This window comes from Hyperoodon ampullatus, assembly GCF_949752795.1.
Source record: "Hyperoodon ampullatus genome assembly, chromosome: 1".
Lineage (NCBI taxonomy): Eukaryota > Metazoa > Chordata > Mammalia > Artiodactyla > Ziphiidae > Hyperoodon > Hyperoodon ampullatus.
Genome location: NC_136914.1, coordinates 83257735 through 83273763, shown reverse-complemented (window position 1 = coordinate 83273763; position 16029 = coordinate 83257735). Strand labels below are relative to the sequence as shown.

Sequence of the window (16029 nt, the reverse complement as noted above, 5' to 3'; positions counted from 1 at the left end):
AGAAAGACTTTATATTTTTAGTAATGGAGTAATATGTTTAAATACTTTTAAGAGTAAAGTCATCTTTAAGGCAAATGTTTTTAATAGGTTGTTTGATTCAACTTTTCAAATTTAAATCTGCATTTTTCTATGAATAATTAAAACCTCATAACTAAGTATTATCACCGTAAACCCTACCAAATGAGACACTTTCTCCACTTTATAACACATTAAAAAAAATGCTGGACGTGGTTGGGAAGTCCGCCTGCCAATGCAGGGGACACAGGTTCGAGCCCTGGTCTGGGAAGATCCCACATGCTGCGGAGTGGCTGAGCCCATGCGCCACAACTGCTGGGCCTGCGCTCTAGAGCCCGCGAGCCACAACTGCTGAAGCCTGCGCGCCTGGAGCCTGAGCTCTGCAGCAAGAGAGGCCACCGCAGTGAGAAGTCCGTGCACCGCAGTGAAGAGTGGACCCCGCTCGCTGCAGCTGGGGAAAGCCCGCATGCAGCAATGAAGACCCAATGCAGCCAAAAAAAAGAAAAAAAAATGCTTATTTAATAAGTTAATGAGGGTTTACATACTTCATTCCCCCCACCTCCTTATTTTTCTACTTTTAGCCCTTACTGCCTATATTATGCTAACTAAATTGTTTCTACTTCATGGAAGGTAAACTTTGTAGACATGTATCTAACTTGCTGTAAATTCCTTAAGGATAGCCCGGAACTTATGTCTCAATAAAGGGAATAAATTATTTATATGTTTGTAATCGTGATTAAAAGTTCCCAATAATGGCTTCTTTGTTTTTAGTTATGATGAGTGAACTTTTTGTGATGGATTTCATTTAAAATATTTCCTTATAGAGTATCTTTTTGCCAGTGAAATAAAGCTCAGGGTTAGCATTTTGTTTGCATCACAGTATCACTCCACGAAAAGGAGCCACATTTTCCACATTCCCTGTATCAGAATAGACTAAGAGGTGAAGAAGAAAATATAGCAAGGGCTGTATATCAGGAATCATTAGCCACAACTCAACTTCAAGGGAGACTGCAAGATATAATCTTAGTTGTATTGCTAGCATATGCAGCCCATAATTTAAAATTTTATTTGTAGTAGAAAATAGTTCTCTTTTAATGGATTAAAACCATTGTCTGTACTTATAAAGTTATATCTATTCCTCTAGGTTCTGTCTTTCACACATCCTACCTCGTTCCACTCTGCAGAGACATATGAGTCCCTGTTACAGTGCCTCAGAATGGAAGATGACAAGGTAGCAGAAGCTGCTATACAAATTTTTAGAAATACAGGCCACAAAATAGAAACAGACCTACCCCAGATACGATCGTGAGTATGGTTTTTCTCATGGTAAACACAAAAGTTTTCCAAGTTTGGGAGTCACAGGATCATTGTTTCCCTATTCCTTAGGAAGATAGGAGAGAGGAAAGACAACTTTTATTTAGAAGCTGCTTTACTGTATCCTTTGTTTTCATCTTTTCTCGGCCTCACACACCTCCTCTACCATTAGAATATGGGCAGAGGAACAACCTGAAACTTTGTTTAAACAACATGATTTTAAAATATTAATATTAACAATCAAAAGTTAGCACAGAATTTAGAACTTAGGATTAAAATATATCTTCCTAATTTATCTTTTTCTCTCCAACTCCAAATTCAATAGCTACTACCTTCATATCCCACCCAAGAATTGGATAATTAAGTAGTGTGCTTAATAAAATGCTTATTAGTTAGCTTAGTTGTTGGCCATGGTGCTTTTGTCTCTTCTTCTAGACCACCTCCCCTCTCCTCATAAGAATGAAGTATGTTTTGGTATTTTTACTTTGGCATCTTAAAGAGCTTGCCTTAGGATCAAAATTGTGCTGATGTCTTTTGGAGGAAGAACACATTGCTGATAGCTATTATAATCGGATGTTATTATATATATGTAAATAGACCGGGGTAAATCCAAATCAAACCTTTTTTTCCTCACGGGGTAATAATAGGACAAGAGGACTCATGACTCCTAAAAGTTTTTATTGAATATGTAAGCTAATAGTTTAATTTGAGAAATAACTCAACATTTATTGTACATTCTCTTCATTGTCGGCACTGTACTGGTTAATATAAAAGATTACCACTGTCAGTCCCTGCTCTTAAGGAGTTTATGGTCTAGAAATGATAATTTTATCTTTGTACATTATAGAAAAAAATCATTGACACAGTAGGATAAAGTTATTTGTGAGTTTTTCAAGGTGGGAAAACCTATACATTTTTTAAGGTAAAGGAGTTATTCTTAAAGGAATTCTATCCCAGAGGAAGCAGTGGAAGAGTTACCTTTGGACACAAGGACTAAAACCTCTTGTTCTTAAGACTAATGGGGAAGGAAGGAGAAAATCACTGAAAAAGCAGAGAAGCACAGCACTGTAGTCCTCAGTAACAACCCTGGTGGCATCACTGGATTGTAGCACACTAGAAAAACAAGGAGAAAGGTTAAACTTGACCTATGCATCATCCATTCATTAGGCTAAGAAGAATTAATAATATATTTAACAACAATTTGATCAACACTGTATCTTCTTTTGTTACTAACTGGTGTTATTTATAAGAACTGTTCCCCTGATAAATGAATTTCAAAGAAAGACTTAAAGTGCTTAGTCAGGGAAGGTATTTTGGCATGAAAATCCTTCTCATTATTCTAAACTGCAGGGAGAGAAATGTGTCATATTCATAAATATCAAATTCGACTTAGACTGACAAGCATATGTTCCAGTTTTTTCTTTGAGGTGCGTTGCTCTTAATGTCTAGCCTCCCCTTATTATAAGAGGACCCTTTGTCACCATTGCATTTGATATCATTGACCTTTATGAAGTAGTCTTATTGCATTAAATATATGACAAGTATCTTTCCTTAAATATTTGTTTTGTTTTTACAGATTTTCTTCTGATTTAAAAAACTACTTAACTTATAAGATCATTGTAAAAAGCTGAAACTTTAGAAAATATAAAGGAAAAGAAAGTGTCAGTGTTAACATTTTGATGTATATTTTTTATGAATGTTTTATCTATTTGATGTGTATGCCAATTTTAATGCATTGACTGTAATATGTATTTCCATATTCTATAGAAAGATTGCTGTAAATCTTCAATGTCAGTGTGGTGGTTAAGTGCATGGATTTGGAACAGAAATGTTTATCTTTTTAAAAAAAACAATTTCCATTTTATTTTATTTTATTTCATTTATTTTATTTTTTAATTTTTGGCTGCATCGGGTCTTAGTTGTGGCACGTGGGCTCTTTCTTGTGGCACATGAGCTTCGCTCTAGTTGTGGCACGCGGGCTCCAGAGCACATGGGCTCTGTAGTTGGTAGCGCACAGGCTCCGTAGTTGCCCCGTGGCACGTGGGATCTTAGTTCCCTGACTAGGGATCGAACCCGCGTCCCCTGCATTGGAAGGCAGATTCTTTACCACTGGATCCACCAGGGAAGTCCCCAGAAATGTTTTTTTGTTTGTTTTTTTTGTTTTTTGTTTGTTTGTTTGTTTGTTTTTTGCGGTACGTGGGCCTCTCACTGCCGTGGCCTCTCCTGCTGCGGAGCACAGGCTCCGTACGCTCAGGCCCAGCGACCATTGCTCACAGGCCCAGCCGCTGTGCGGCATGTGGGATCCTCCCGGACCGGGGCACAAACCCGCGTCCCCTGCATTAGCAGGCGGACTCTCAACCACTGTGCCACCAGGGAAGCCCGAAATGTTTATTTTTAAATCTCAATTCCACCATTTCCTATCTCTGTCACCTTAAGAAGCTTATATAAATAATATGTTTGTGCTTTAGTTTTCTCATCTGTTTAATGATCATAATAATAGTCTTTGGGTGATTGTGAGGATTGATTTAGTTAATCCATGTTTTGTTTTGTTTTAAAAACACCACTTAGAATGGTGCTTAGCACAAGTACTCAATAATTGTTAGAAGTTTTTGTCACTTTTCTACCTATGTATTGTCTATATCCTTGCATACTCTGTTTCACTGGTATGTTCATTTCTGTTTTTTAATGTAACTTGGCCTTTTGCTACTTTTTTTCCCCCCATGGTTGCTTTAAAAATAACTGAACAGGGGACTTCCCTGGTGGTCCAGTGGTTAAGAATATGCCTTCCAATGCAGGGGACATGGGTTTGATCCCTGGTCAGGGAACTAAGATCCCACATGCCGTGGGGCAACTAAGCCCATGAGCTGCAACTACTGAGCCCCTGCACCACAACTAGAGAGCCCACACACTCTGGAGCCCACGCACCACAACTAGAGAGCCCTCGCACTGCAACTGAGCCCATGTATTCTGGAGCCCATGTGCCACAAATAGAGAGGAGCCACAACAAAAGATCCCACATGCTGCAACTAAGACCCAACACAGCCATAAGTAAATAAATATTTAAAAAAAACAAAAACAAAAAACATTTGATTCTTAAAAAAATAAAAATAAAATAACTGAAGGGAATTGTGAAAGGGAAGTGGAAAATTTAGGAATATTTTCTCAGAAGATAAATGTAAAAATATGGCATGGGGCAATTTTTGATTATAAATTAAGGGTGGCTTGTTTATTTCTCCATATTCATGAGGTGGCTTTAAAATGAAAATTGTCTTCTGTAGTAGCCCTTTTTTTTTGAGGCATTGTATTTCTGGGATTATACTTGGGAACAGGGAAGGAGTTTTAGATCTTTTTATAGATCAGGTAATTTAGAAGAGAGGCTTTCTATCAGCATACATCCAAATAGTTACTGCAGATGAAGTAGGAGACAACCAGAAGAACTACTTGTGGTTTATGGGCTTTTTTTTTTTTTAACTGATTATTATTTTTTGCAGGACCTTAATTCCCATCTTACATCAGAAAGCAAAGAGAGGTACTCCCCACCAAGCAAAACAGGCCGTTCACTGTATACATGCCATATTCACAAATAAAGAAGTACAGCTTGCACAGATTTTTGAGGTATATATAATTACATAGGATGTGTTGTTGATTTTTATTTTCATGCTCTGTGGTTTGATGAAGATAGAAAGTTATTTTTTTAGCTATTTAGTCCCACTCTAGAATATAAATTCCATGGGAGCCGGGACTCTTTGTTTCATTCAGCACTTTAGATACTCCCAGCCTTTAGATCAGACTATATAACCAAATACTACATATTGAAAGATGTTTGGTGTGTTTTGTGTTACAACATTTTACTCAATTTTAGCCTTTATTGGCTCAGTGGTCCATTTAGTTTGAGAAACTATCAGTAGATGACTTTGAACCACCCAGTTTAAAATTCCTGACAACCCTACTTGAAAATTAGTTCTGTTTGCCTTTCCTTATGTATGATCCTTTGCCTGATACCACTACTGGAAAAGTATTCCTATTACCCTAAATTGGATACAATATGAACAGAACCCATGAACTCTTATTTTTTATGATCCATGGTCATTTAAAATGTTCCCACAGGTTAAGAAATCCAACAACATAACAAAACTATTGTACACGACTTGAAAATAATGCTGATTTGACCATGCAGGAGTTTTCTTGGCTTTTACTTCTACCTTATATGTGGGCTTTACTTTTTTCTTTTATCTTTGTTTACCTTCTTTGAATCTTATTAAATTTTGGTAGGTGAAATAAGAATCAAGTGTCTAATATGATTGAAGTTACTTTTGATCATCTCATTAGAACAGATTTTTTTGGGCATGATAAATTCAGGAGAACTCAGGAACATTTACTGTTTCTGTACAATGTCTAGATATTTATAAAACAAACTAGTAATTTTGACTGTTTTATTTTTATAGCCACTCAGTAGGAGTCTCAATGCTGATGTACCAGAACAACTTATAACTCCATTAGTTTCATTGGGCCACATATCTATGTTAGCACCAGATCAATTTGCTTCCCCAATGAAATCTGTAGTAGCAAATTTTATTGTGAAAGATCTGCTAATGAATGACAGGGTAAGTTTCTCATTTAATTAAATTTAGAATCATAAGATTAAGACTGTTTACATCTTTATTTGTCACAGAAACAACACTTCTGCTTCTCTCTATGTATGATTCTTTTACTTTAAAATTATTATATATTTTACCTCCTTATTTACTTACTTAAATTTCCAAATGACATCCTGCTGTGTAGCTGTTATTACTAGAACTTAACTTTTCTTTAAGAAAGAAAAAAATCAGAATATGAGATAGATGAATCATGAAGTAAAAAATATAAGTCAAACACTATGAAGGACAATTAACTAGAGTACTAGAATTTTGCTTTATCAAATATTGTTTAAAGTATAAGTAGAATTGTATTTGACTAGCTTTTTGAAATATAATTACATTGCACTTTTGGCACTAGATTTATGTATTCTATTTTAGTTATTGAAGTGTGTGTGTGTGTGTGCATGCACACATGCATGCGCACATACTGATTAATTAGCTTTGGGTTGGAGCTTTGGGATGTATAGCTTGAAAAGGCTCCCCAACTGATTACTGAAACACGTGTCTGATTAAGAATCACCGCTTTACCAAACAGATCTAAATTAAAGAGTTATTGAATGAAGACACAAATCAGTCTACCTGCTGGATCATTGTGGATGACTTTCAGTGCAGTACTAACTTATCCAATTTATCTAGTCCTTCTAAATGGTCCAATAGCCTTTACACACTCAGTATTGGAACTTAAAAAAAAAAAACTTGCCAGCGCACTCCTTACTCTTTTCCCTCCCTCCATTTGGATGTGATAGGGATGCAAGAGCATGGCCAAGGCCTCATTTCCTACTCCATACATCTGTTCTTTGCACTACTGATAGATTTGGCTGGCAACAAATGTGAAATTTGACACTTCTTAGATGATGACTTGATTGTTGATAAATTCTATTTTAATATAGTTCTCTTTTTGTGTGTAGTAAAATATAAATAATATAAACTTTGCCATTTTATCCCTTTTTAAGTGTACAGTTCTCTTACATTATATACACCCACATTCTTGTTGTTGGGTGTTTTTTGTTTTATTAAAAAACAAACAGAAGTTTAATAACATGTGTACTTCCTGTATACACAGAGGATAACCCAGGAAAGCCAAGCAACTCTCAACAGTGGCCCAAGCCACCACCTAAGATATACACCCACATTGTTGTGTAACCATTGCTACTATTTCCAGAACTTTATCATCTCAGAGAGAAACTCTGTATCTATTAACCAGTAACTCCCGATTGCCTTCTCTCCCCCCAGACTCTGGTAACCTCTATTCTATTTTCCTGCTTTATGAATTCGCCTATTCTAGATAACCTCTTATCATACAATATTTATCCTTTTGTGTCTGGCTTATTTCTCTTAGCATAACAGTTTCAAGATTCAGTTATGTTGTAGTATGTATCAGAACTTCATCTTATGCCAGAATAGTATTCCATTGTATGTGTAACTTACATTTTGTTTATCTTCTATTGATGGACCCTTGGGTTTTTTCCACCTTTTGACTGTTGTGAATAATGCTGATATGAACATTTGAGTCCGCAGAGTCAAATCTTTGGGGTATATACCTCAGAATGGAATTGCTGGGTCACATGGTCATTCTATGCTAAACTTTTTGAGGGACTGCCAAACATTCTTCCACAGTGGCTGTACCATTTTACATTCCCAGCAGCCATGCTCAAGGCTTCCAGTTTCTTTACATCTTGGCCAACACTTATTCTTTCCTGGTTTTTTTTATAATAGTCATCCTAGTAGGTGCAAAGTAGTATCTTGTGGTTTTGATTTGTTTCCCTAATGACTAATGATGTTGAGATTTTTTTTCATGTGCTTAATGGCTGTTCTTTGGATATTGAGTCTTTTGCCCACTTTTAATTGAATTTGTTGTTGAGTTGTAAACATTCTTTATATATTCTGAATATTAGACCTTTGTCAGGTATTTGCCAAATCCAGGATTATAAAGATTTTCCCCTGTACCTTCTTCCAGGAGTTTTTTAGTCTTAGTTCTTAAGTAAAGATCTTTGATCCATTTTTTTGAGTTAATTTTTATATATGATATAAGGTAACGGTCCAGCTTCATTCCTTTGCTTGTGGCTGTATCTAGTTTTTCCAGCACCGTTTGTTGAGGAGACTGTTCTTTTCCCAATAATTGGTCTTAGCACTTTTGTTAAAAATCAGTAGACCATATATGTGATATATGTGAGGTTTTCTGGGTTTCTGTTTCATTCCATTGGTCTATATGTCTATACTTATGTAGGTACCAGCCACATTGTCTCGATTCCCGTAGATTTGTAGTTAAGTTTCAAAATCAGGAAGTTTGAGCCCTCCAACTTTGTTCTTCTTTTCCAGTCCCTACCTGGTGACTTTCTTTGGGTTTCCTAGAGCACTGCACTGTTCAGCATGAAAAACTTAATGAGCAAAATTTTAAATTTTTTTCTAAAAGTTAAATTTATTCAATTGTCTATAGTCAACAGGTGAGAAGAATGGGAAATTATGGTCTCCAGATGAAGAGGTTTCCCCTGAAGTACTAGCAAAGGTAAATTTGTGTAGGTCTTAATAACTTTTATGTTGAGATAAAGAACATTTATAGATACCCTTTTTTTTAAACCTAACAGTTAATAAGCATTTTAAATGAGGTACTTTATTTTTAAATCAAAAGTTGTATGTTTCTCAAATTGTAGTTGTCATTGAGTTATTTACATGTAGGTATACGTCAGCATGTTCTTTAGACCTTCCTGCCTTGCTAAGATAATTTCAGTGAGACTGTTTTACATAGAGATTGTAGAATATTGTTGCTCAGAAGCACCTCAGGCCTAGCCTCATTACCAATGTCTGTCTACAGGCATAAGAATATTAACTTGGCAAAAACAGATGGCTGTCATCATATTGAAAACTTCTGACAGATGTAAATTATCCCTCAGGAAAGCTAATTTTTAAAGTGGTAGTCTTGGGATTTAAAACAAGACTTCTTCATTATCATCTTACTTGATTGATAATCTATTTCACCTTGAGTAGCTTCATAGTCCTCATTTATTCCATCAGTTCCTTTTTCCAGGTTGTCACTAAATATAGTAAATAATATCTACATTCTTTAGCTAGTTCTTGCATGTATTCCATAACAATCTTTTGAGTATAAGCCACCAAGCAATTATGGCTACAAATAATTATGAAATCTCCTAGTTTTTTAATCAAAATAGTTTTTCAGTACTACAAAAAATATTACAGTCTAAATAGTTATTTTTAATCACTGTAATCAGTATAGTTTAGTTATTTTTAAACAATATATTTTTAAATGATTTGAAAAGCAATTGTTCAGGTGTGAAGAGTCTGAACTCAAGGAGCCAGGCCTTGGGCAAGTTATCACAGTAATGTGTCTAAGTTGCCTTATTTATTGGAAATAAGAATACCTCTCTCGGGGCTTCCCTGGTGGCGCAGTGGTTGAGAGTCTGCCTGCTGATGCAGGGGACACAGGTTCGTGCCCCGATCCGGGAAGATCCCACATGCCGCGGAGCGGCTAGGCCCGTGAGCCATGGCCGCTGAGCCTGCGCGTCCAGAGCCTGTGCTCCGCAACGGGAGAGGCCACAACAGTGAGAGGCCTGCGTACCGCAAAAAAAAAAAAAAAAAAAGAATACCTCTCTCATAGAGTTGTTTGGGAGATTAAATAAAGTAATACATGTGTAACTCTGGGGAAAGTACCTGGCATAGATTAAACAGAATAAGTATTAGTTCTCATTGTTATTATCCTATAGACTTGTTTAATAAAACATGTCTTCCGGCAGCTAAGTAATCTCACTAATCTAATTAACATAAATTAATCTTCCCTTTAAGTGGAATTTTAAGTTGCTTTCTTTTTTTAGCATGTTAATATTTTATAGGTACAGGCAATTAAACTTCTGGTAAGGTGGCTGTTGGGTATGAAAAACAACCAGTCTAAATCTGCCAATTCAACTCTTCGGTTATTATCAGCGATGTTGGTTAGTGAGGGTGACCTGACAGAGCAAAAGAAGATCAGGTGAGATTTTTCTTCCTTCCCACAGGTTTTTTTAGCTCAAGATGTTGGTAGAGCTTACATAGAAATTATTTACTTAATATTGACTGTTGTAATTGCTCTATGTGCTTTGTGTTTAAATTTTACATACTTATTTGGGGTTTATATCTGAATAATGATCATGTATTTTTCTTCATCCCTAAAGACTGACCTTTTTCCAGTAAATTTTTAGTCATAATCACTACAGCAATGTTACAGTTATCTTCAACATTTGAATCAGTTAAACAAATATTTGTTGAATTACTACTCTTTGCAAAACACTACGAAAAGCATTGCAGCAAAAACAGATAAAATTCCATTCCTGCCTTTAAGGAACTTACCCTAGTATAGTGATTGAACAAGTAGAGTGTCTTGATGCCACGAAGGGAATAAAAATTTCAGTGTAGGTTCAAAGAAGAAAGAGATGCAGCCTCCTGATGGTTTGCAGAAGACTATACAAGGTTCTGCAAATGCCAAAAAAAAAATTTGTTTCATTTCTACACCTGTTCACTCTTCAAATCTGTGAAATCACCATTTCTTCTTTCTGTTCCTTTTAAGGTGAAAATAAAAGCCAAATTTTTTATTTACTAGGGTCCAGCTGAAAAAACTGAAAGATTCTACTTGTGTTGGATTCTTACTTTAACATTTTTGTTAGAGGATAGATTTAACTATTTATTTATTCTTTCAGTATTTATTGAGCACTGTCATGCCAGGTACTACCAAGCCTTTTAAAGATACAATAATCTCTCCCTCTAAGGAATATGCATTCTAGTGGAGGAGATAGGAAATGCACAATTACAGTAGAGATGCTGAATGCTCTGATAAAATGAAGAAAACAATCAAAAATTATTTTTATCATAAAATAAGCCAAGGGTAGCTTTGCATGAACAGATTGAAGAGTAGGGATAATGAGAAGTTTTAAATTTGGGGAAACTACGTACAGTGTATAGCAAAGGCTTAATAATGAGCTCTTACAAATCAATGATAAATAGGATCCCCAATAAAGATGAAGATTATATATTACCAGTTTACCTTTAAAAAAGTGTCTGACATCACTATACAATAAGTACAATTTTAATTTAAGTGGAACCTCTTGTCTGTCAAATCAGCAAAAAGTTTTTTAAGCAATCATCACTCCATGGGATCAGGGAAATGGGTTGCCTCATAAATCCTGTGAATATAAATGGGCACAGTCTTGGCAGGACAGTTTGGCATTTTGTTTCTAAGTCCTTAAAAATGTTATCCATTGACTTTTTTTTTTTGACTCTTTATTTTTACACTCATGAAATTATAAAAGAATCATACAAAAATACATATACAAACATGTTCTTTCCAGCATTTTTTATCATCACAGAAGATAGGGGAATGGTTAACTGTGGAACACACATGTTATGAAATATTATGCAGATCTTAATTAGATGTTATGTATCCCATAGTTTAGCTTAGGCTCTGGAATGAGAAACTTATTCAACTCTACCTATGCTCCATTTACTAGCTGTGTGAACTTGTATAAGTCACTTTCCTAAGCCTCAGTTTCCTCATCTTACAGAGTTAAGTACACAAATAGTAGCATTAATTTTTTTAATTCCTGAATCATTTGCTTCAGAAGCCATTTGAGTGTCCCTCATTGTTACCAGTGCTCAGTTTGCTGGTCATGTGGTCCAAGAGTGCCATGTTTTCTCCTCCTGTATGCTAAATAATAGTCCCTTGTGGATTCAGAGCAGCTTTCCACATTTCCTAAAGTCTTTGAAATATCAAAGCTATGTTATGTTCCCTATAGCAGTTGAAGTAAGAAGACTATCCTTTCACCACCTCACTGTCACGTTTTACCATTTAGGTTATAAAAGTTGACTGGGTGTGGGTGGGAGTGCCTGGACTCCCTAGATTCCCTTGGAAAACTTCCTGATGCAAAGGAAAGTCTACCTCAGAGACTAGTACCTGAGAGAGACTGGCTCTCACCTCCATATCCTTTCCTTTTAGATATTTGTCTGATGCCTCCCACTTTCTGGTACAGATCACCTCCTAATTCATAGCCCCCTCCATTTCATCAGACATTTGTAGGCTTAAGATTGACTTCTGTTATGTCTGTGTAAATATGTGTATGCATTTAAAAATTGTGGGAAATACAATAGATTTTAAATAAGTGATTTTTAATTTTTCAGGTTTTTTTAATATCAGGTTTTCTATGATGAATGTGAATGCCTCTTAAAATGAGAAATACAGTTCCTAATGTAAATGTTTCTTGCTAGCGTTGCAGTTAGTGCTGTTGTACACGTAAGCAGAGTTGCTTAGCTGTGGTGGAAGATCTAAGCTAGAGTGTAACTAAAAATGAAGGCAGACATAAAAAAAGAATGAAATTTTGCCATTTGCAACAACACGGATGGACCTGGAGAGTATCATGCTTAGTGAAATAAGTCAGACAAAGACAATACTGTATGTTATCACTTACATATAGAACCTAAAAAATTAAAAGAAACTAATGAGGACTTCCCTGGTGGTACAGTGGTTAAGAATCCGCCTGCCAATGCAGGGGACACGGGTTTGAGCCCTGGTCCGGGAAGATCCCACTTGCTGCAAAGCAACTAAGCCCGTGCGCCACCACTACTGAGCCTGCGCTCTAGAGCCCGTGAGCCACAACTACTGAAGCCTGCGCGCCTAGAGCCCGTGCTCTACAACAAGAGAAGCCACTGCAATGAGAAGCCCACACACTGCAGAGAAGAGTAGCCCCCACTCGCCACAACTAGAGAAAGCCCGCGTCCAGCAACAAAGACCCAACACAGCCAGAAAGTTAATTAATTGATTGATTGATTAATTAAAGAAACTAGTGAATATAACAAAGAAGCAGACTCACAGATACAGAGAACAAACTAGTGGTTACTGTTGGGGAGGGGGAGGGGCAAGATAGGGGTACAGGCTTAAAAGGTACAAACTATGTATAAAATAAGGTACAAGGATATATTTTACAACATGGGGAATATAACTAAGATTTTATAATATAATTGGAGTATAATCTATAAAAATTTTGAATCACTATGTTGTACACCTGAAATTAATATATTATAAATCAGCTATACCTGAATAAAATAAATATAAAAATTTTAAATAAAGGCAGATAAATTTAATATCAGATAGTCACAATGATTTGAGCCTTCTGCCCTGTGTTGAAGGACTCAAAGTAACTTTCCCATATTTGTACATTTTGTCATTTTAAGCATAAATTATGCTAAAGACCTTAACAGTCAAAAAGGGATCAAAGAGTTTTGTGAATGATAATGGTTATAGGAAATGTTTATTTCTTTTTTGTTTGTTTATAGTAAATCTGATATGTCTCGCTTGCGATTAGCTGCTGGTAGTGCCATAATGAAGCTTGCTCAGGAACCTTGTTACCATGAAATTATAACCCCAGAGCAGTTTCAGCTCTGTGCGCTTGTTATTAATGTAAGTAACAATCTTATTTTTGTCATTTACTTGGCCTTCAAAGTTAAATTTATTTACTTTCTATAGATTACAGATCCATTTGCTCTATGGATGTATGCACAAAAGGGATTGCTATTATTACTATTCTAACCAGTTAACTCCCCAAAATTAAGTTATTTACTCCCTCAGTATAATTATCTTTTTTTTTTTAATGAAGACATTAAAAATGCTTAAACTGTCCTTTTGTAAATGTTTGCCAATTTTAAAAAACTAAACTAGGGGTTTTTGTCATGGTTTTAAAAGTACTAATACTTTTATTTAAGTATTTTTGGTTTTGTGCTGCTGTAGGATGAGTGCTATCAAGTAAGGCAGATATTTGCTCAGAAGCTACATAAGGCACTTGTGAAGTTACTCCTCCCATTGGAGTATATGGCGATCTTTGCCTTGTGTGCCAAAGATCCTGTGAAGGAGAGAAGAGCACATGCACGACAGTGTTTACTAAAAAATATCAGTATACGCAGGGAGTACATTAAACAGAACCCCATGGCTACTGGTAAGTAATTTTCAAAGTGCTCAGTGTGCAGATATATCTTGTCAGTGTATCAATTTGTGGAGGGTTTTATTTCATATATTTCTATTATAGTTTATAATAACACTGGGACTTTTATAGAATGCTGTTGTTGTAGTTAAGATGTAAGTAAAATCTAAAATCCTGGTTTGTGAGTCCTATTTATAATGCATAAAACTGTTTGGAGGAACTGTGTTTTTTCTTATGGAATCAGCAGTGTGACTTGATTTGAACACATTGCTCTGATGTCAGAGAGTAAAGAATTACTTTCCTAGCTTTGCCAGGGACTCAATCTTAAATTATCCTTTGTCTTCAGTAGCCTACAAAATTGAAAAAAGTATTTCAGTATCATCTAGATGTCATGTTGCCTCTAATTTAGAAATAACTGAGGGAAAAAATGTTAACTGAAGCGGTTAGAACGTAAATTAGGGAGGGATTTTTATAAAGGCTATTATTACTATTGTTAATAATAATGTTTTCACTTCAGAGAAATTATTATCACTGTTGCCTGAGTATGTAGTTCCGTATATGATTCACCTGCTAGCCCATGATCCAGATTTTACAAGATCACAAGATGTTGATCAACTTCGTGATATTAAAGAGTAAGTCATGTTGATTTTTAATAAGTCTAAGTATTATTTTTCCTTTTTAAAAAATGCTAAATTTTTTCCTTTTACTATTCCCATTAGAATAAAAACATTTTTATGGTTTTATTCTTTTATTGTAAATTTTAAGTTTCATCTTACAAAATTGTTCCTACCTAATAAGTTCTATTTGGTTGTTTTGTTTGTTTCCTGTTTGTTTGCAGTTAGCTTTAGCTGAGTCTGTGAAATAAGTTGATTTGGTCTTTATCTTACTTTTACCTTTGTATTAAGATGGGCTTCAGTTACTTCAGTTTGATAATTTAGAAAGCCATGTAGTGAAAATTTCTCTCCTTAAAACTATACTTCAACCTCAAAAGATAATTCCTCAAAAATATGCACACACATACGAGATACTCTGTGGCAGGTCTGTGATAATACAAAATTAGATTTGTTACACCAGTCACAGAGAGATTTGTCTCTAGTGGAAAGACAGGCAGGTAAACAATTGCAAAACACTTGTTTAAGAAGTGTTTTTATGTAAAATAGAACTTTATATATGATGCAGGGTGAGTGAACAAGTAGGAAGTAGCCTAGGCTTGTCTACAAATGACCTCCAAGAAACTTTAAAGCAATGTCTATTTTCCCATTGCTGTGCTTTTGCTTTGCACGTTTAAATTGGTTCCCTCAGCTTGTATTTAAAGTACTATGTTTCTTCTGTGTGCGACATGAGGCCTTATCCCTAATCTTATTTGAGGTTGTAATCAACAGTTTATCTCTGCCTCCTGTAGCTCTTTCAGGAGACATAGGTTCTAGTCTCAGCTATCTGAGTAAAAACTTTACTTCTCTGCTTCAGTTGCCTTATCCATAAAATGCAGGATATGAAATAGATAATCCCTAAAATATCTTCCAATTCTAATTTCTGTTTACTTAATAAATATATTTTATTTGCAAATTCTTTTTCCTTTTTTTTAAAAAATAACTTTTATTTTGGGATTTCCCAGAAAGCACTTTCATAAAGTGAAAAAGTGATGTATGTATTTGCCTAGAACACAAGGTCTATGTTAAGGAACCTTTTTAGCCCTATTTCAGTTGCAAGGCAGTCATGTGAAAAAGGGATTAGATTTGCAAGAGGCAACAGTGATGTGGGAAAAGTACTGAAGTCGTTAGTTAGAATTGAAATCACATACTTTTTGGTTCTATCTAGCATGCAGTACTTTTGAGTATCTTTAAACATTTCATTTTAAGTTACCATGTAATTTGAAGTGTTCACTTTTCTTTTTCTAGTTAAAGTGTACAGTTTCTTAAGGTATACAGTTAGATCATTCATTGAGATGTTTCTTAACAGAGGGTGTTATCAGCTGTAAATTTCCTTTTTAGTACTACCAGTGCTGAATCCTATAAGTATGGTATGTTGTGTTTTTGTTTTATTTGTCTTAAGGTATTTTCTAATTTTTCTTGTGATTTCTTCTTTGACCCATTGGTTGTTTAAGAGTGTGT

The 16029-nt window shown here is 35.4% G+C and overlaps 1 protein-coding gene across 1 annotated transcript in view; it reads left to right on the top strand.

Moving 5' to 3' along the window:
• The window catches only part of PDS5A (PDS5 cohesin associated factor A), a gene marked incomplete at both ends in the record, with an annotated part of 120507 nt that overhangs the window by 91115 nt on the left and 13363 nt on the right, over positions 1-16029 (top strand). The window contains 8 exons of the mRNA XM_079704368.1: positions 1160-1320; positions 4821-4944; positions 5775-5933; positions 8404-8472; positions 9812-9948; positions 13278-13401; positions 13729-13933; positions 14436-14550. Coding sequence (XP_079560494.1) covers positions 1160-1320; positions 4821-4944; positions 5775-5933; positions 8404-8472; positions 9812-9948; positions 13278-13401; positions 13729-13933; positions 14436-14550 — 1094 coding nt within the window. The remainder of the gene's footprint in view (positions 1-1159; positions 1321-4820; positions 4945-5774; positions 5934-8403; positions 8473-9811; positions 9949-13277; positions 13402-13728; positions 13934-14435; positions 14551-16029) is intronic.